The sequence below is a fragment of the Rhinolophus sinicus genome, linkage group LG01, assembly GCF_036562045.2.
Source record: "Rhinolophus sinicus isolate RSC01 linkage group LG01, ASM3656204v1, whole genome shotgun sequence".
Lineage (NCBI taxonomy): Eukaryota > Metazoa > Chordata > Mammalia > Chiroptera > Rhinolophidae > Rhinolophus > Rhinolophus sinicus.
In genome coordinates this window covers 109,806,240-109,827,359 of record NC_133751.1, presented here as the reverse complement: position 1 = coordinate 109,827,359, position 21,120 = coordinate 109,806,240, and the positions used below count along the sequence as shown (strand labels likewise).

Below are 21,120 nucleotides of genomic sequence, written 5' to 3'. Positions count from 1 at the left end.
TAAATGGATTTTATTTTTATTTTTGAAGACATTCTTTTCTAGGTTCTCTGATGTCTGTTCTAATTTGGACTGATTATCTTCTGTGTATGTGATTGCAGTCATACTGGCATTTCTTTGCCTTCCCGTTAAGGCCACTTTTTTTTTTTTTTTTTCCATTTAGTTGAAAACAGTTTCAAAAAATTTTTTCAGATTTTTTTCACTTCTTGGGAGGTAAATTTCAGAATTCTTATGTCTGGAGTGGTCTTCAGTTTGCTACCATACTTGCCTCATAGTTTGCCTAGGTAGAGAATTCTTGCTTCAAACTGCTTTTCCCTCCGAATTTTGAAGGCCTCCACTATCTCCTATCTTTGCTGATGAGAAATCAGATGCTATTTTGAGTCTCATTACTTTGTACTGTGTTTCCCCGAAAAGAAGACCTGGCCGGACAATCAGCTCTAATGCTTCTTTTGGAGCAAAAATTAGTATAAGACCCGGTCTTATTTTACTATAATATAAGGCTGGGTCTTACATAATGTAATGTAATATAATTAATATAACAATAATATGATATAATATAGATATAGTATAATATAATATAATACTGGGTCTTATAATTTTTGCTCCAAAAGACGCATTAGAGCTGATTGTCTGGCTAGGTCTTATTTTCAGGGAAACACAGTAGGTAGCCTGGTTTTCCTCTCTGAACGTGTTTTAAAAGGTCTGTATTTTATTTTTATACTTAGGGTGTAGGTGTATTATAAACTTCATCTTTCTTGGCTTGCTTTAACCCTCAATGTCAAATCTATTCCATTCAAATGCTTTTTCTTTGATTATCATTTTCCATTGTCTCTGCTTGTTTTATGGAACTCTTAATAAATAAATGTTAGGCCTCTTGGAGCTGTCTACTTTGTATTATGTTTTCTTTCATTGTTTTCTGCTTCTGTCTTTTAAGTATTGGGAGGTTTCTTCTATTTTCCAGAATACTGTCTTCAGTCATGCCCAATCTGTTATTCAGCCCTTCTGATGAAATGTTTACTTTATGAACTGTGTTTAATTTCCAAGATCTAGTGGATCTCTGGTATTTTCATTTTTTCTACTGACCTGTTTTGTTTTTTGTTTCTTTTAAATAAATGTACCTCTTAAAACTTTTGGCATAGTAATTGAGGTGTGTGTTTGGTTTGATTTGGTCTATTCCTATTTGTTTCCCTAAGGATCTCTTAATCTGTTTCTTTAGGCTGGTCTTTCTCTTTCCTACTCTTTGATTTTTCTCAAATCTCCAGTGATCCTTGGTTGACCAAAATATTTGCAGGGAGATTTGTACTGGTTAATATAAGTAGTTGTCTTGCATTTCTTGGGCAGTGGAGTAAGTCCATGTACCCACAAGGCTCCTCCCCTGCGCAGCAGAACTCACTGTGGAGAGAGAGTTCAGTGAGCTGGGTGTGGAAGGACAGCAGGTGCAAGGGGGCAGCCGCCACAATTGTGTTCTAAGGTGGCGTGCTTAGTTTATTTCACTCTTGGGTGGACCTGCTTTGCTCCTCTCCCCCCTGCTTCCTCCTCTCTCCAGTCTCTTCTTTTTCTCTCCCCTCCCTTCTGCTTTCCTTCCTTCAGGGGCATAGTGTGGCATTGCCACAGGCTTTGTGCTGCTCTCCTTTCCAGCCTTAAATCCTGTGCTGGTGTTTCTTCCCCGACTTACTTGGCTTTGTTTAGAAGCAGTTGTCTGGCTTTAGCTGAGGCAGCTGTTCCATATAAATGGGAAGTCAGGAGGGGCCGGAACAAGTTGCTATGTGGAGAGTTCTGTAATTTCCCTTATTACAGTGTCATAGCCTTTGTCACTGAACTGTGACGGAGCCTAGAGTCTTAAGGCCCTAAAGCCGTCTGTGTATTTTTTTTTTTTCTTTTCTGGCTTATTCATTAGTATGAGCCCATCTGGTTTTAGAGAATGCCCACATTTGGGTTGAAGTGTTTTGAAATTTTCATAAAATTTGTGGTCAGTATCAGTCTTGGGGAGTAAGTGCATCCATCATAATTCTTTTTTTTCTTAATGTTAGTCTTCATTTTATATATATATAAATTTTATTGGGGAATATTGGGGAACAGTGTGTCTCTCCAAGGCCCATCAGCTCCCAGTCAAGTCGTTGTCCTTCAATCTAATTGTGGAGGGCGCAGCTCAGCTCCAAGTCCACTCCCCATTTTCAATCTTTAGTTTCAGGGGGCACAGCCCACCATCCCATGTGGGAATTGAACCGGCAACCTTATTGTTGAGAGCTCGCGCTCTAACCAACTGAGCCATCCGGCCACCCCTCCGGCAGCTCAGCGGCTGCTCATTGCCTTCAGTCTACTTGTGGAGGGCGCAGTTCACTGGCCCATGTGGGAATCGAACCGGCAACCCTGTTGTTCAGAGCTCGCCTCTAACCAACTGAGCCATCTGGCCGCCCCCCACCATAATTCTTTGATGGTGATTTTGTGATGTTGGTAGGGGCTCGCATGCATCACTTCACTTACTACTACAATCGTGGTTTCTTCCAAGACATAGTTGCCTTTCCACATTAGTGACCTTGAAACGATTTCCCTTCTTTCTCTCCTGGTTTTCTTTCTACTGCTATCATTTTTCCGTTTCTTAAGAAATACTATGTATTTAAGCTTTTAATCATGCATTTGAGGCTTACGACTGGGGGATTATGACTGGGGGATTTAGAGGTAAGTGATCAAGTAAAATAGCTGGAAGATAACTTGAGTTAAACCTAGTATTTGACCTGTAACTTTTTCCCCTCAGAAATCAGTATTTAAAAATTAGAGTAAATGTATAGAGAATCATCAACATTTACTCCATAGATATAAAAGGAAGTGATGGTATTATCTCGGTATTGGAGACTGCATTTTAATCTAGTGGAATCTATAGTTACATCAAAAGTATCATCTGTTTTTCTTAGTTACTTAAAAACATAGTCAAAATAATGAAGGCAATGATGGTTCCCTTTTTAGATTTCCAGTTCTGAGAGAGACACAGCACTAGATCAAGTCTAATACTCGGGGTGGAGGTTGGTTATTAGAACCCAGTGTTCTTTTCTCAGGGGTCATTTGAAAACAAATTAAGCAAAGTCTTAAAAAGTCTCACTTTGGGAATGTACCCTCAAAGTGAGCCATTTTCTGCCTTCCAATATTCTGTTCATAGTAGTAACAGCTCTTGCTGGGTACCTAACTATGACAAGACCTATCCCCAGATGAGTTTTTTCAGAGTAGAGATTGGATCCAAATAAGAGCTTTTATTTATTGTTCAAAATGTATGCTAGGCATGATGCTAAGTGCTTCACTTAATTCTTAAAGACAACCCAGTCATTGAGTAGTCTTCATTTTACACATGAAAATATTAAGGCTTAGCAAGAGTTAAGTACATTACATAACTGGTAAGTGACATTTGAGGTTTAAACAGATCGGGTTTACTCCAAATTTACTATTAACTATTGTGTAATATATGAGCACTAAACATAGTACCTACATGAATTAAATGATATTTAACATATCCTTTCCTTGATTCCAAATACAAGTGTTTTAACATTGTATCTGTGCTCCTATTGGAGAAAGCTCATCTCATCTCTTGGTTATTTCTTCCTATCAGAGGGAAGTATAGCAGATTGTATGTGGAAATGACAATTTCATGATTCACTCTTGGTACTGCTGTGCTGCTCAGTGTGGAGGGCAGAATGAAACACTGATTGCCCTAAGAAGACAACTGTGGTTTTTAATACTATGTGTAATTTTTCTCTCTGCGCTTTTCATTGATTCATTCACTTGATAAAGTAAAAGAAGAGGCAGATTTTAAATACCGCCACAAGGGAATACTGGTATTCTTCATAATACATTTCATTTGAACTGTATAATATGTTTGGTTTTTCACATTTCCTAACAAGCATTACTTGGTTTTAACATTTCTAAAATGGCAAAGGTTTTTCTTTTCTTAGGTTTAGGCAAAATTTTTTTTTAAATTACTGTGTCTTCATTTCATGCTTACATTTATAATGAGGCTTTGGCTGGATAGAGAATTCCAGCTTCAGTTTTTTCCCCATGTTAGCACTGTCAGGAGTTTGTTCCACTGTCTTCTTGTGCCAGAGTTTTGACAAGTTTTATGGTAGTTTGGAATGTCCCTCAAATGGGATTTGTCTGATGTTTTTCTTGTGATTGTTTTGTTTTCATGGGATTTGAGGAGGAAAATCACAGAGGTAAAGTGCCCTTTTCATCACATCAGAAGAAGGGTGAACATTATCAGCATGACTTGATGTTGACCTTGATCACCAGGTTAAGGCAGTGTCAATCAGAGTTCTCCGGTGTAAGGCTGCCCTCCTCCCGCACCCCACCTGTTCCTGGACGGCAGGCATGATGCCCACCCACACTTAGGAGTGGGGACTTACGTTCTACATCTTTGCGGGGGGAGTAGCTACATAAGTCATTTGGAATTATCATGCATTAGAGTCAACTCTTATCCCCCTCTGATTTATTTATTCATTCAGTTATTTGTATCACTGTGAGCTTACTTTATTGGAATGTTTTTACTATGATGGAAACTAGGTAATATAACCAGCATCCAGTTGAGGTTTTCTGTTATCTTATTCTTTGAAACAGAAATGGAGATAATTATCAAGGTCCAATTGGAGTGTAATGCCTTCTCAGGTTACTCATTTATAGAAAAAATTTGTAGTCATGGCTAGAAATTATACAGTCTGCTGGGGACCATGTGCTAGACACCCACCCCTAAGCAATATTTAGGGGTTCACATAATCTTGGTCTGATACAGGTAGATCTCCATATCTTTCCATTGTTAGTTCTTTCTCCCAAGAGATGAGAAGTGGACAGGATCACAGGGAGGCACACTTACCAAAAACGTGCAACTACACCCCAGAAGATTCTGGCAAAGCTCAGAGACTCAAAGTACAGATGATGCTGTGTGTGCCGGTGATGACCATTGTCATCTTTGGCCAGGATTGTTTGTTGCTTTTCTGTATCTTGACGTTCAACTTTAAAAAAACTGTCTTTAATCTGGTGAACCACTGAGGGTGAAGCACTTTACTTTTTTTACCTCATTTTCAGAAGGAAGATCTACGCTAGAAGTACCCTAAAGTATCATTTAAAATATCTTGTTTTCCTTTTTGGCTCTGCTTTTTCTTGTTTATGAAGGGGTTTCAGCCATGGCTTCTCCTCACTGTTGGCCAGGGTATCTGTTGGCCCTAATAACTCTCCTCTGAATGTAGCATAGGCACTGCTGCTCTGTCTGGCAGTCTGGGTATTGCCAGGCTTCCACCATTCTTTCAAAGATTTGTTTGGGTTTTTACGTAGTCCTTCTAGTTTTTCAAATGATGACTGTATACTTTTCTTCATCCTTCACGAGAATGCTCTACCATCGGGATATTACTGTTGAACTATGAACGTGTGCAGAAATGCTTACTAGAGAACCTCTGACTATCTGATCACACACACATCCGGATGCACCTTGTCTGATGAAGGACTTTGCAGCTGGTTTCTGCATTGTGTGTGGGACACCAAGTGTCTCCCATCCCAGACAAATGGCTGACGTGCTTTGTAATACTGGTGCTTAATACCCCACAATTGGAGAGTACAGCGGCAATGAGGTTCAAAGAATATTTGGTTGTTGTATTCCTTCCCTTTAAGCTTCTTTGACGAATAGTCTCCAAAATATTCTTGTATTTTTTTCTTTGAATACTTTACTTTTTTTTACAAAGCCAACAAAGGGGAATTAGCTGGTTGGCATTAAACATGCTGCAAAGTTGCTTCTTTCTGGTTATTGTAACTGAAGAATATAGAGGATTGACTCACATTCTGTACACTTAGGCAGTGTTTTGGGGGGGAAAAATACATAGATTTTCCTATTGGATCAGTCATCTCCGTGTTGTTTTTCTTCCTTTCATAAGCCTCAAGATTTTTCTAAATATAATCTTTCAGCTTGACTCAAATGGAAATTGTACTTTGCTCTGTTTACACCCTTTCCCCCCACCTTATTGTGTAAGTTTAACAGCAGTCTAACACGTAAGTTTCAGCAAAATTTATGCCTATATATATTTATTGGACTCAGGAGTTATATATTTAATCATACTCATAAATTTTTTTTCACTTTGATGCCGGTAGTTATATGGCATTAATCTTATGAGATTAATTTCAATTTTTAGCCTACTTGATAATTTCTTTTAGGTCAGCCTTTGTTGGTCTTCCATGTAAATACATGATATAAATAAAAGCCATTTTACTTGCATATGCAAGTTAAATGTATGATTTATGTAGGAGATTGGCAAATTTATGATATATCTCCCTCCTTATTCCATTTGAGTTTTTATGTTTGTATTTTGGGTGCTTTTCTGACACCATGCATTTCACCATTTTTTATAACCCAATAAACACTTTTCTGCTGCTACTCAGTTGTGAAATCCTTACACTTTGCCATACTTCTTATTTTTAAAAAACAAGTTCACATTACAGGTACGGTTAAAGGTCCCTTTATGTGTCCCTACCCAATGCTCTTCCTCTCCATCCTCAGAGGTGTCCACTCTCCTGAATTTAGGTTCTTCATTGCCAGATAACACAATAAGCTAGCATTTCAGATTTCCCAGATTGGTCTTCTGAGGGACTTGTAAGTGCTCTGAGAAAAAAGGCTTGTGGTCAGATTCTCCCCTACAGATTTGTGATACATATTGAAAGCACTGAAGGCTCTCAGACACGGAAAGAACCTTGTCAGTTTAAGGAATTGAGCATTGTCCAACTCTGTGACCATAGAACTCCCTCCCTCACGATTCTCTGCACTATTGTTGCTTGGAATGCATTTTGTGAACACATTGGTGTACTCTTTCCAGAATTGACTTTCCACTTAATTTTATAGTTTTTTACTAATGTAACTTTGTAGATTTAGATGACAAAGATACTAATAGTAATCACTTCCAGTTGATGTTGACTGTTGGATCAAGTTTAAAATCATTTTATAAAAAAGGAAGGTAAAATGCTAATAAATTGCGTATTCATTGACCAGCGTACAAGTTACTTTATGTTCCGTAACTTTTTTAATTCTTGCATTTGCTGACCTGTTGAAGAGTCAGGCTGTGGACCATGGCGACGTGGACTCTTTGCCTTCAACTGATCTGTTACCTTTTATGTTCTTGTAGCTGGAAGGAGCCTGAGTTTATTATCAATGTTTTACACATTTTCTTGAATAACAGTTTTTCAACTGTTAATGTTGTACGAGATGGTACGTGAATTCTTTGTTTGCTTTTTTTCTTCCTGTGTTAGAAAATCGTGGTGCTTTTTGTACTTTATGTATAAAAGAATTTTTTCTTCCGATTTGTTCATATAACGGTCTGATCCAGAAAAAATAAAATGGGAAAATGGACACTATTTCTGACCTTCAAATAAAACTATATATTGGTTTTCAGACTGTTCACCGAGCCTTGGGGTCAAATACATTGTCTCAAGGCAGGCTATTTACGTATGGGATGACAGGTCCCTTAGGATCTCATGAGGCTGTGCAGGAAAGAGAAGGTTCTGGACAAATGCTCAGGGGCACAGAGTTTACATACAATTTCACAGAAGCCAGGGAACCTCCTTCTATAAGGGAAAAATTCAGAAACAGACCGTCTTCCCTTAGTGGCTTCTGTCCTTCAGTACACACAGCTTACAGTTCTGAGAGGAAATAATCAACAAGGAACGCTCCACTTCCTACAAAAGTAAGTCTAGAACTGTTCACCAAATATCTGATGACTAATCCATCTATCCTTAGAATTGTAGGGTGTGTGGTAAAGAGTCTGCACTGTACTTTTAGAATCTCCTTTGGAAAAACACATTAGGTATTTTTTCATTAGGAAAAATCTGCATTCTGCACCTTGCTCTTCCAGGCATAGTAACGTTACTACTTTTTTTTTTAAAGATTTTGTTTTTTGTGGAGAAAGATCTCTGAAGCCTGTATTAGTTTTGTGAGCTTAATTTCAATCTTCATTCAGAAAATTTTTCTCAATGTTAAATTTCGTTAAAGTTATATTACCTGGACTGTGTGATTCTACAGATACTTCCCTGGTGTTTATTCCTCATTTTGTTTGGTCACATTTTAGCACCCCATAATAGGGGCCCCATAAATGCTGTGCACACTTATTTTGAATTAATGAATGAGTGAAAGGAAATAAATGGACCTGTGAAAGAATGATCAAGTGGAATAAGTAAAATTGTTTCCCTCCTACCTCCCATTAGGTGTAAATTCTAATGCGCAATTAATGGTTGCGTTTTGCAAATAATTATGATTTAATAAACAATTCTGGTGTGTCACACACAGGTTAATCCACAACGCAGTGCCACTTGTCTCCAGGAGGTGCTAATTCTGTCACTTGCATTTTGCTAGGACCCTGAGGGAATGTTTAGCTAAGGAAGTTCATTCCCTCAAGACCTCATCTCTGTGTTAGATTAATTTGGAATGTCTTTGCATGGACTTAAGTCATGGTTGCCACACTCCTTTATTCTTTTTTTTTTTTTTTTTTTAATTAAAGTTCATTGGGGTGACAATTATTAGTCAAGTTACATAGGTTTCAGGTGTACAATTCCTTGATACATCATCTATGTGTCACATTGCACCCAGAGTCCGTTCTTCCCACACCTTTATTCTTACAGAATGCTGGTCCTCAGAAGCAATGCGATTACTTTTCAGATGGTTAAAAGAAGTACTTCTTAGTTACATATTTATTTTTAGATTTGATCCCTAATTTTTTCCTTACATAGTTCTGAAAGATGGAAAGGTATGCAGAAGTTTGTCTTCTACAAACTCCTCAGTTACATTTGGCAAAGTGCAAGTTGATTGATGTGTGAAACAGAACAAAAGGAACTCTTCTGCCACTTGGTTTGGATATTACAGGTTAGTGAGATAAAGGAAGATAGGAACGGGAAAAAGAAAACCTGGGCCACCTCTGGCCACTGACTTTAGGCCTCAGTGTCTCCTATGTAACAATTACAGGCCAGGGTAACTTCACAGGACATCCTTAGCTTTAGTGTCAGTTGAAGATAATTTTGTTGTTATTGTGTAACTGAGATAGTGAATAATAGTAATATGATTATGGGATTTTAAAGAGAAGTGTTTTTTAAAAAAGTCTGTAGTCGAAATCCGTCATGTCCAAAGGGCTTTTTGTGATGATGGAAATATTCTATATCTCTGCTGTGCAGTATGCTAGCCACTAGTCGCATATGGTTGAGCACATGACATGTCACTAGTGTGACTGAAGAACCTATTTTTTTTAACTTTAATTAAAACAAATTTAAATAGCCACATGTGGCTAATAGCTACTGTATTAGACAGTGCGAGTTAAATTCTTAAGTATAAGTATTCAAAGGAAATTCCACATGGATTTAGTACAACAATCTTGTTTGTTAGTATTTGCAACTAGAGTCTCTTCATTTTAGAACTTGGCAATTGAACCTTCAAGTCTCAATACTGCAATTTTTCTTCAAGCATATCCTCTGTTTCTAATTGCAGTCAAGTATGGATAAGGCACTGTGACCTTTCCCAAGAGTCCCGGGGTCTTTCCTTGGTAACCACCTGCCTATGTCTGGCTTCCTTACAGCTCTGCCATCCTGCTGAGGATTATATGTGTTTATTCGTCAGCCTGTAGATACTGGCTGTTCCCCGACAGGGCTGTTCCTGTGGTAGGCCTTGTAGGAGCAGGTTTGGTGTGGAGAGTTTTTTTTGTTTGTTTGTTTGTTTGTTTTTTAAAGACTTTATTGGAGAAGGGGAACAGGACTTTCTTGGGGAACAGTGTGGACTTCCCGGCTTTTTTTCCAAGTCAAGTTGTTGTCCTTTCAATCTTAGTTGTGGAGGGTGCCGTTCAGCTTCAAGTTGTTGTCCTTTCAGTCTTAGTTGTGGAGGGTGCAGCTCAGCTCCAGGTCCAGTTGCCGTTTTCTAGTTGCAGGGGGCACAGCCCACCATCCCTTGCGGGAGTCGAGGACTCGAACTGGCAACCTTGTGGTTGAGAGCCCGCACTCCAACCAACTGAGCCATCTGGGAGCTCAGCGGCAGCTCAGCTCAAGGTGCAGTGTTCAATCTTAGTTGCAGGGGGCGGAGCCCACCATCCCTTGTGGGACTGGAGGAGTTGAACTGGCAACCTTGCAGTTGAGAGCCCACTGGGCCATGTGGGAATCGAACCGGCAGCCTTCGGAGTTAGGAGCACGGAGCTCTAACCGCCTGAGCCACCGGGCTGGCCCTGGAGAGTTTTATCTTCATGTTTTTCAAGAGCTTGATTCTGGAAAGTTTATTTAGATGCCACTTTTAATACTTGGTCTTTCATTGGCAAGAAAGCCTTAGTCCTGAAAACTTGAGCCATTAACAAGATGATTTTAGTTCTAAAATATCTAGGTCATGATAGGTAAGAACAATTGTCACTTGAATGAATTTTTCGTTAAATCTATGTTAATTGCTTCAGCATTGCAAATACTACATTCGTGAAATTTCCATGTGTGGACATCACAAAGAACTTTTATCCTGAAATTCTGGACCTTTGAAATGATAAAAATTAGTGTAGAGGCATTTTTAGGTTGCAATTCATATAAACCGTGTGTTAGGGACTTAATCATTTTTCTATGAGATAATTTATATATATTGTTTATATGTGGCATGCCAGGGAGCAAAACCCGTAATAATCCTTGGAACTTAATTTAGCCATATTGAGCCAGGAACTGTCAATGATAAAAATAACATCCCACTGAGGCTCTGAAGCACATTTTTTTGGCACCACATACACTGGTTGCTTCTGTATTGGCAAACAAAGGCACTAATTGGTATCAGTCATTCTCATGAGTTTTGAATAGAGGGAAGTCAAAGTTTTCCATCAAGTAAAATAAAAGCACATCTCAAAAACTTCAAGTAGTACAGAAAAATAAATGTCTTCTTATTCCCATACCATTTTCTTCACCCTAAAAACTCAGCTTAAATTTTCTTTAACAAATGGGACTAAATTTCACTTTGCTTTTTTGCTTATAACTTTTAAAAATGAGTCATTGAGGTATAATTTACATATGGTTGCATTCATCCTTTTTAGGTATACACTTCTATGAGTTTTGACAAATACAGAGGGTGCCAAAAAATGTATACACATTTTAAGAAAGGAAAAAACTATTAAAATTGTAATACTCAATATATACCGATAACAAAAGATGAATACAAGTCACGTTTGACTTCTGCAATTACAAGAGGTGCTCAAAGTGGTTACCATCAGCGTCCAGATACTTCTGATGACGGCGAACTACTGCTTGAGCAACGTTGACCAAAGTGTCCACTTGTGTACATTTTTTTGGTACCCCTGGCATATACACCATCATCAAGATATAATTTCAGTCTCTCTAAAAAGTCCCTTTTCTCTGTTTTTGTAGCCAGCACGATAATCAAGATTTCCATCACCCCCAAAAGCTCCCTCTTTCTGCCTCAGTTTTAACAGCTGTACTGAATTCAACTATATGGATTTACCTTAATTTTTCTAAATCACCCCCCATTGATTCATCATTAGGTTGTTTCCAGTCTTGCAATTCAAACAAGGAGTAGTAACTATCTTTGTGCATAAATCTTGGTGTGTTTTTACAGTTACAGACAGAGGGTAAATTCCTAGTAGAGGAATTACAGAACGAAAGACTATGAATATTTAACATTTTGGTGGATGTGGCTAAATGGCCTCCCCAAAAGGATGCACTAATTTATTTTCCAACCAATTATGGGTGAGAATGCCTATTACTCTGTTAGTAACATTGGTTGTCGCCAAATTTAATTTTTCCAATTTGATCAAGAGAATGTTACCTAGCAAAGTAACATGCATTCAGTGGTGTTTTTTCCTCTTTTAAAAAACGTGAAAACGTTCATATGCAAAAAAATCTAACCCATGTTGTTAATGGTTAAAACCACAACATAACAGAGGAATGGTGAATAGCAGAACTTTACCTTTGTTTCCGCTATCCCAATGTAATTTTCATTTCCTGCTTATTTGTATCTACATTTTTGTAGTTATACCTGTACATTTTAATCATTCTCATACCATATGCATAGTTTGTGCATGTATTATTTTGTTTGCCTTTTAAAAGTTCAGTTAATTTCCTGAGTTGTTTTGTTGTTCCCAGGATCTTCATCTTAAAAGTGACATGTTTGTTCTATTTTTGGGGTATGGTATTGTTCATTTTACATTCCACTTCTAAAATTTGTTTATACTTTTTTACAATTATGAACAAGACTTCAAATACCATCTTTTAAATATAAAACTTTTAAAAATCTTTAAAATTATTTTCTTAGGAAAATAATTTCTAGTGTGATTCTTCTGGATCTAAATATATCCACATTGACATGAGAGGGTAGAATTTTATTGTTTCAAATAGTTTTTGTTACATCTTTGGGAATTCAGTAACTTTTTCTCTGAAGAAGGAAGTAGTTGTTTATCAACTTCCATGCCAGCTTAATCTTTATTTTTCCTCTTTTTCATTTTTTTTAAATTTATTTTTAATTGTAGTTGACATACATTAAATGAATTTCATGTGTGCAACATAGTGATTAGGCATTTGTATACCTTGCGAAGTGATCACACCAGTAAGCTTAGTACACATCTGGTACCATGCAGTTATTATGATATTAACTCTATTCCCTGTGCTGAACATTACATCCTCATGACTATTTTTATAGCTGGCAGTTTATACTTGTTAATCCCCTTCACCTTTTTTGCTCATCCCCTCACCGCCCTTCTATCTGGTGACCATCAGTTTGTTCTCTGTATCTATGAGTTTTATTCTGTTTTGTTTGTTTGTTTTTTAAATTCTATATATACGTGAAATCGTACAGTATTTATCTTTCTCTGTCTTATTTCTCTTAATACCCTCTAGGTCCATCCAGCCTCTTTTTTATTTCTTAATAAAATTACAAAAATATTATATGCTACTTACAAAGATTTCATACCCACTTGCTAGAGGTAATCCACTGTTACTTAGTAAATTTTTTTCTCAATAGGTTATTCACATGTTTAAATATTTTAAAATGACCAAACAATGTACAGTGAAAACTCCTTACCCATGTCCTCTCACTACCCAATTTCCCTTTTTGTAGGCTATTAATATCATCAAATTCTTGTGTATTTTTTAAGACATATTTTATGTATTTTTGAGCAAATATGTGTGCTCTGTGTCAGTGTATGTCTCAGCTACAAGTATTAGCATGCTGAACATACTTTTTGCACAAATTTTTTTAGATAACTTTGTTTTTTTTGAAGTAGATAATACATGCACATAGTTCAAAAATAAAATAATGTAAAGGCTTGAATAGGCCCGCTCCTATCGCAGTTCCCTGTCTGCTATGTACCATCCTTCAGTGAGTCTTTATGCATTACAGAAGCAATAGGAGGGTATATATTTTTGTTTTCTTTTCCTCCTGTAACACTTATGTAGACTAACCTTTCACATCTGATAAGGCAGTATAGGATAGGTGTGACTCTTAGACTAACCGTTCACATCTAATAAGGCACATACATTATACCAAAATTTATTTTGTAATACATTTGTTTCCTATTCAAGGGCATTTAAAAATAAACTGTATCAGTAAACATCCTGGTAGACAAATCTTTTTGGACATCCATTATTTTCCTGTGGTAAATTCTGAGACATAGGCTTAGAGGAGCTATAATTTCACACTTTTTTTGTTTTTAATTTTTTTTTGGGGAACTGTGTGTTTTTCCAGGACCCATCAGCTCCAAGTTAAGTCGTTTTTTTTTTCAGTCTAGTTGTGGTGGGTGCAGCTCAGCTCCAAGTCAAATCGTTTTTTGTTTTTGTTTTTAATCTAGTTGTAGAGGGTCACTGGCCCATGTGGGAATCAAACCGGTGATCTTCGTGTTATGAGCACCGCTCTCTAACCAACTGAGCCAATTGTCCACCTGTTTTTCATGCTTTTCGTACACATTGCCAAACTGTTCCCCAGATAGTTGATGTCTCCCTGCGTGCCTGCCAGCACAGGATACTTAGATAAGTCAGTCCATGCCCAGGTGGCATGCGAATCACTCCCTTCCGAATTGGTGCAAATTCACTTTCCAACGCCTCCAGAGCTACCTCTTCCTCCTTCTCTCCTTCCCTATTTTTCTGTTCTTCTAATATCCTTCCTCCTTCCCACCTCAAACTTCACAGAAGCTGGATTTGATGCAGGTTAGAGAAGGAGCTGTTTCATAGGCTCTTTACCTCACTCTTCACCTTACTTCTTAGTGCATTTTTCTGTATGAAATATTCCTGGGGCTCTTTTTGTACAGCACCCCATTTTTTCAAACATTTCTTTCAGTTCTATAGGTTCTGATTTTCACTTTTGTGATTTTTAGTAACAGTTAATCTATTACATTTGTGATGTGACCTCCTGCTCTAGCACAGGGTTCAAAGAACTCTGGAATCCTGTAGACCAGGCTCAGATCCCAGCCACTGTTCTGGGTGACTAGCTTAGGAATGTGCAACATGTTATCTAAACCCTCCAGCCTTCCTGTCTCTTCACTTGTAAAATGGTGATAATAATACTTTCCTTAGGATTTTGTCAAGATTTCAAGAGGTGATGCTTACAAGTGCTCAATACTTCACCTAACATACAATAATTACTCAGTAGGGTGTCTTCTGCTTTCATCCCATCTGACATGGGTGAACAAAGCAGGGATTATTTTTGTCATTCTGCTTTTGAGTAAATAGGATCAGAAAGATGGAATACTCTTCCTGTCATCACATCTAGAAAGTGGTAGTGTCTGAACCTCAATTTAGGACTTCTGATCTTAAGGACTACTAAAGTGAATGACAAGAATCATGACTAATAATCAGTATGATACATGAACAGCATGAAAAGTTTAGGAAGCTTTATATATGGCGGCTTGAGAGGCACAGCTCCAGTAAGCCTTAACTCGACTGCCAGCAAGTGGGCGAGATGAGCTTGGTTCCAGAAGAGGAATGGTTCCTGCGCGTCTGGGCCTCGAAAGCGAAGCCCAGAGTCTTGTAAAAGTTTGAGATGTTGAGCACTAGGATCCAAAGCATTTGACAGGTTTCTCTGCTTTGGTTTAAATGAGAATGGAGTCTGCTTTAACTATACATGACTGATTAGGTTTTTATCTTAACTTGTTTCCGACAGGGCATGGTGCTGATGTGAAATGTGTAGACTGGCATCCAACAAAAGGGTTAGTTGTTTCAGGAAGTAAAGATAGTCAACAGCCAATCAAGTTCTGGGATCCCAAGACTGGGCAGAGTCTTGCAACACTGTAAGTGATAGGAACCCCGCCTTGGTCCCTAAACAAAGGGGAACAAACCTGCCTGTTTTCTTTAACATTTAGCTTTCTCTCCTTTCATGTATTCCTGAAAAAGCAGTGTAGACAACAGATGGACTTGTATCTATAAGCCTTCTTATTAATTAAATATGATCTGTCTCTGAATTTGCAATGAAGTAAGGCTTGATTTTTGTTCTGCCACGTATGTCTAAGTTTAATTTGGGTATCACAGGGGTGGGCGGTGGGGAGGAGGGTGAGGAGGTAGTTATTACTATTCTCACCATAACACCTTTCGGCACTGTATGGAGTCGATGTGTTTGCCACTTACTAGACGTATAGCCCAGCTTTCTCCATCTCACTACATCTATAGAGATGCTTTCCCTCCATATTTAAATCAGTCTCCCCCGCCTTTTTTTTGGTCTGAGGTGCTTACTTATGATTCAGCTACATTATAAAATTTTCTGTTTGAATTATCTGTAAACATTCACAGTGATACGAATATGTTGTTAATGTTTTTTTGACCAAACAGCTATACCCCAGTCCTTCTGATTGGGAAGTGAGCTATACACAGAATGAGCTGGTTGGAGCAAGGCTGCTGTGCTGCGCACCTCCAATGGCTGTGGCCAACTCGAACGCCTCAGGAATGGTGTTCCTGAGAGACATGCATTGTGCAGGCCTCATCACTGTCTCAAGTTCACATAAACCCTCAAACTACCCTGTGTCCTTTTTTATGCTTTGTCTTAATGAGAGGAGCTCCATTGAATTTTTAAAGTTTAATGAGCTTTATTGAATAGTAATTTATGTATTCAAGTGCTTCCTGTGCTTCATAGATAAACTTTTCTCTCCAGTTGAAGCTCTACTTTTTAATTGGTTAAAGAAAGCAATGCTTAGGTAACAGACATTGTTTCTGTCATTGACCTGTTTCTTTCAAATGCACTTTTAACTGTGGTCCTGTAATATTACTACTTCATGCTTTATTACTTCTAGGCTAACCCTCTTACCATCTTGACCCATGTGCCTTTCAACAAAAATGGCTGCTCTATCAATTTAGACTTGTTTTGAATTCTGAAAGATGATTTTCTTGGTACTTTATTTCTAGTCATGCCCATAAAAACACAGTGATGGAAGTGAAATTAAATCTCAATGGCAATTGGCTACTTACAGCATCACGTGACCATCTCTGTAAACTTTTTGACATCCGAAACCTGAAAGAAGAGCTTCAAGTCTTCCGAGGTCATAAGAAAGAAGCCACAGGTCAGTGGCAGTCAGATAGACTTCTCATTTTGACTACTGCCTGCTAGTTTTCTGAAGTCCTAATAATTTTGTCTTTCCCCATGTTTTTGTTTTACAGCTGTGGCCTGGCATCCTGTTCACGAAGGACTTTTTGCCAGTGGAGGGTCCGATGGCTCTTTGTTATTCTGGCATGTTGGGTATGTAACACTTATTATATAAAGAAGTATATTTTATGAAGAGAGCACCTGAAAGTGTAAAACATGGTAATGTTTGTATTTTTTCTGAGTGTTCATATGTCCTATATCAGAGACTTCTTACATTCTTGAAGCATTTTCCTCTCTGAAGTGCTCTTTGGCTAAAAGAATATATTACTGATGACAAATCAATACTCATGCAACATATGGAATTGACCAGATTCAAAGTAACAGGCTTTGGTAGCTTTGTGTTACACTAGAAAAAAATGTCTCTCTCTCTCTCTCTCTCTCTCTCTTTTTTTGGTAACTTTTGTGAGAAAGACTTGTTTCTGTGGTGCTGTTACAGGGTAGAAAAAGAGGTGGGTGGGATGGAGATGGCCCACGAAGGGATGATCTGGAGTCTGGCTTGGCACCCTCTTGGGCATATTCTCTGCTCCGGCTCCAACGACCACACCAGGTAAGCGTTATAGAAAGTAATGAGGAATGACTGTGTTCATAGGGCAGAGGGAAATAAATACATATTTTTATTGGTAGATCAATGTATTCATGTGTAGTCTATCTTATTCTTAGGAACATTTTTATAGTGGTTTATAAATACATATATCACAAGAAGGAGATTGGGTATTGGATATGACTTTGTTGTTCAAATTCTGTTTTGCTTTCGGATTTTAAAAAATCTTTCTAAATTTTAAATTTTTAGAGGAAAAGCATTGTAAAACTGCTGTGTTTACCAGGGGACTGCTTAGTACTGTTATGTCCCAGAAATACACTGAAACCATTTTCCCGCCCTTCCCCATTCAATTACTTTTATGTTGACAGCAAATTCTGGACCCGAAACCGACCAGGTGATAAAATGCGAGATCGATATAATTTAAACCTATTACCAGGAATGTCTGAAGATGGAGTAGAATATGGTGAGCCTCTTGCACATTTATCCTTCTTGGAAACCTGATATTCTGTTATAAAAGTGTTAGTATTGAAAAGATTTTACAAAAATGAATTTTAGTTTTATAGTTTATTAATTTGTAAATCACCAGCAATAGGTTTCATTTTTATAAAGGTGTTAGTTGTATTGAGCCACTACATTTATAAAATTTCTATTGACAATGGATGTATTCCTATTTATAGATGACCTTGAACCTAATAGCCTGGCAGTAATTCCAGGGATGGGAATCCCAGAACAACTCAAATTAGCCATGGAACAAGAGCAGATGGGTAAGAGTTGTACCTATAAATTTTATTTTTGTAGATCCGTTTCGTTTCATGATATTAAATTATTTTGAAAACGCCAAAATGATTTATGTTGAGAAATGTTGATATGAGTGATGTAAGCTGCATAACATTTACAATTTGTTCTTCTAAAATGTGTTCATTGGTGAAGTAGCCACTTTCTTTCATTTCCTTGCTAACTACTTATCTTTATGATTACAGGGAAAGATGAATCAAATGAAATTGAAATGACAATTCCAGGTTTAGATTGGGGGATGGAGGAAGTGATGCAAAAGGATCAGAAAAAAGTGCCTCAGAAGAAAGTTCCTTATGCAAAACCCATTCCTGCTCAGTTCCAACAGGTGAGTAACTAAGGTGGCCCCAGCTCATTGTGCACTGCGAGAGTCTGCTTGGTGAGACTAATGGAAGTTCAGAGATGCATTTCTCGGATTCTCTCATCTCTTGAAGTATTTCTGTCCAATCAACTCTTCTGGAACATTCTTCACATATTTCAGACGTTCTTAGACATAGTTCCCATCTGTTGCTTTGCAGTCAGTGCTGAGTTTGTCATGAATCTTTTCTAGATCTTCTTTTGTTCTCACCTCCTTACTGTCATCCACATTATCAGAGGAAGATGAAAAAAGGCATGGACAGAGAGAGTGTCTTTTCTACACTTTCTGTCTTCTGTGTTATCTGTCCCTTCAACATGAAGTATGTGTGCCCTTTTGAAGAGGCAGGCAAGCTTCACATTCTTAGTAACATGCAAAATCTTACTGCTTTTATCAGTTTAATAATTTCTATCCCATAATGTGCTTGCCTAATTCCATTCCTGTGTCACTAAGAATGAGCATTAGAAATAAAGATAATATACCAGGTGAGCCAACTTGTATTTGGCAAGTTGGAATGAGCCAATGATATTATAGAATGATTTTCTCATTCTGTCATTATAATTTACACACTTAGGGTATATTTTAATATTCTCTTCTTCCCCAAGGCTTGGATGCAAAATAAGGTTCCAATTCCTGCCCCAAACGAGGTACTGAATGATAGAAAAGAGGACATTAAATTGGAAGAGAAGAAAAAAACACAAGCAGAAATTGAGCAAGAAATGGCCACATTACAGTACACTAACCCACAGCTTCTGGAGGTATTTGTGAAGCTCTTCAGGGGGTTCCAGCTGATCTAAGAAAGTAGTGATAGCATTTTTTACTGATAGGCTTGGAGGAGAGGGGATGGGACTCAGGCGGGTCTGAGGAGCACCAGCATTTCGTATTACTACATTAGGAAGCTAGTTTCTAACCAGATCAGTCAAGCAGTGAGTGGACCTAAGTTAAACATACATTTTTAAAAGAAAAGATAAAGCCAACATTATTTAAATTTGGATTAACTTATTGTTCCACAGATAAAAACTCTTATCCTTCAGTTCTAGAGTAGGGGGTTTGTTATTTTTCCTATCTTTGACAGCTAGCAAGGATGATAAAACACCAGTAAATTATTGGGCTTTCCCTGATCAAGATGGATATAAATAAACCTGACTGCTGTTTCCTAGCACCTAAAAAGAGGCAGTCTGGAGTGAATGTTGAAGCTTGAGTACCCTCAGAATACCTGAATGTTATATGGACTCTAGTTACTGTTGGGGCATTAAGGGGTTGATGCCTCAGTTTGTTTTGAGGCTCCCCCAATGAAATAAGTGACGGCAGTATATTGCCATCCTCTACAGCTCTGGCTAATTTTTCAGTATGCTTTTTCTTTCTTTTTTTCTTTCCAGCAACTTAAAATTGAAAGACTTGCACAGAAACAGGCTGAGCAAATTCAGCCTCCTCCTTCATCTGGCACCCCTCTCCTCGGACCCCAGCCCTTTCCAGGACAAAGTCCAATGTCTCAGATCCCACAAGGTTTTCAACAGCCCCATCCATCTCAGCAGATGCCAATGAACATGGCTCAGATGGGGCCTCCAGGTCCACAGGGACAGTTTAGACCGCCTGGACCCCAGGGACAAATGGGACCACAAGGTCCTCCACTGCACCAGGGAGGTGGGGGGCCACAAGGATTCATGGGACCACAAGGGCCCCAAGGCCCACCCCAGGGGTTGCCGAGGCCCCAGGATATGCACGGGCCCCAAGGCATGCAAAGGCATCCTGGGCCTCATGGCCCTTTGGGACCTCAGGGGCCACCTGGACCACAGGGTAATTCTGGTCCTCAAGGTCATATGGGTCCTCAGGGTCCACCTGGGCCACAAGGCCACATAGGCCCCCAAGGCCCACCTGGTCCCCAGGGTCACATGGGACCTCAGGGGCCTCCTGGTACTCAAGGTATGCAGGGACCACCTGGTCCCAGAGGAATGCAAGGACCTCCTCATCCTCATGGGATACAAGGTGGGCCAGGGTCTCAAGGGATCCAAGGTCCTGTGTCTCAGGGACCTCTGATGGGACTGAATCCAAGAGGAATGCAGGGTCCTCCAGGCCCTCGAGAGAATCAGGGGCCTGCTCCCCAAGGGATGATGATGGGCCACCCACCTCAAGAGATGAGAGGCCCTCACCCTCCAAGTGGACTGCTGGGACACGGCCCTCAGGAAATGAGGGGTCCTCAGGAGATGCGAGGCATGCAGGGGCCTCCACCCCAAGGATCACTGCTGGGCCCTCCCCAGGAATTGCGAGGGCCTGCAGGCTCACAAGGTCAGCAAGGGCTGCCTCAGGGCTCTTTGGGACCTCCACCCCAGGGTGGCATGCCAGGACCCCCTGGACCTCAGGGACAGCAGAACCCGGCAAGAGGGCCACATCCATCTCAAGGGCCAATACCGTTCCAGCAGCAGAAAACAGCTCTGCTAGGTGATGGGCCCCGGGCCCCCTTCAATCAGGTATTACTTATTTCCAACTTGAAGGCATTACATATGGGGAAAATACACTCTGCACTGAGGCGGCACTTCAAGTGCTGTGAAGCCAGTCACTGCTGGTACAAGTGTCTCACAGGTGGTCATAGTGGCTTGAGAATAGCATCACAGCTGAAGGAGTAATAATAATGAAGTGGACTATTAAATATATCACAATATGAATCTCAAACTATGTTTTTAAATCAATTGTTTAGTTATTAAACCAATTGTTTTAATTGGTTTACTTTATTGGAATTGCTTTCAGGTGTTAAATTAGCAGCATGAAAGATATTGGTAGGAGCTGTCTGTGGGTTAAAGGGACAGGAAGCATGAGTATAGAAATTACTAGCATTGAGATCACGATGGC

The 21,120-nt window shown here is 39.0% G+C and overlaps 1 protein-coding gene across 11 annotated transcripts in view; it reads left to right on the top strand.

Annotated features, from left to right (window-relative positions):
- The window catches only part of WDR33 (WD repeat domain 33), a 123,738-nt gene that overhangs the window by 89,763 nt on the left and 12,855 nt on the right, over positions 1-21,120 (top strand). For all 11 annotated transcript variants that reach the window (XM_019717942.2, XM_074334643.1, XM_074334674.1 and 8 more), the window contains 9 exons: positions 15,116-15,242; positions 16,348-16,502; positions 16,600-16,678; positions 17,022-17,132; positions 17,495-17,589; positions 17,804-17,890; positions 18,107-18,246; positions 18,879-19,031; positions 19,653-20,741. In XM_019717942.2, the coding sequence (XP_019573501.1) occupies positions 15,116-15,242; positions 16,348-16,502; positions 16,600-16,678; positions 17,022-17,132; positions 17,495-17,589; positions 17,804-17,890; positions 18,107-18,246; positions 18,879-19,031; positions 19,653-20,741 (2,036 nt within the window). The remainder of the gene's footprint in view (positions 1-15,115; positions 15,243-16,347; positions 16,503-16,599; positions 16,679-17,021; positions 17,133-17,494; positions 17,590-17,803; positions 17,891-18,106; positions 18,247-18,878; positions 19,032-19,652; positions 20,742-21,120) is intronic.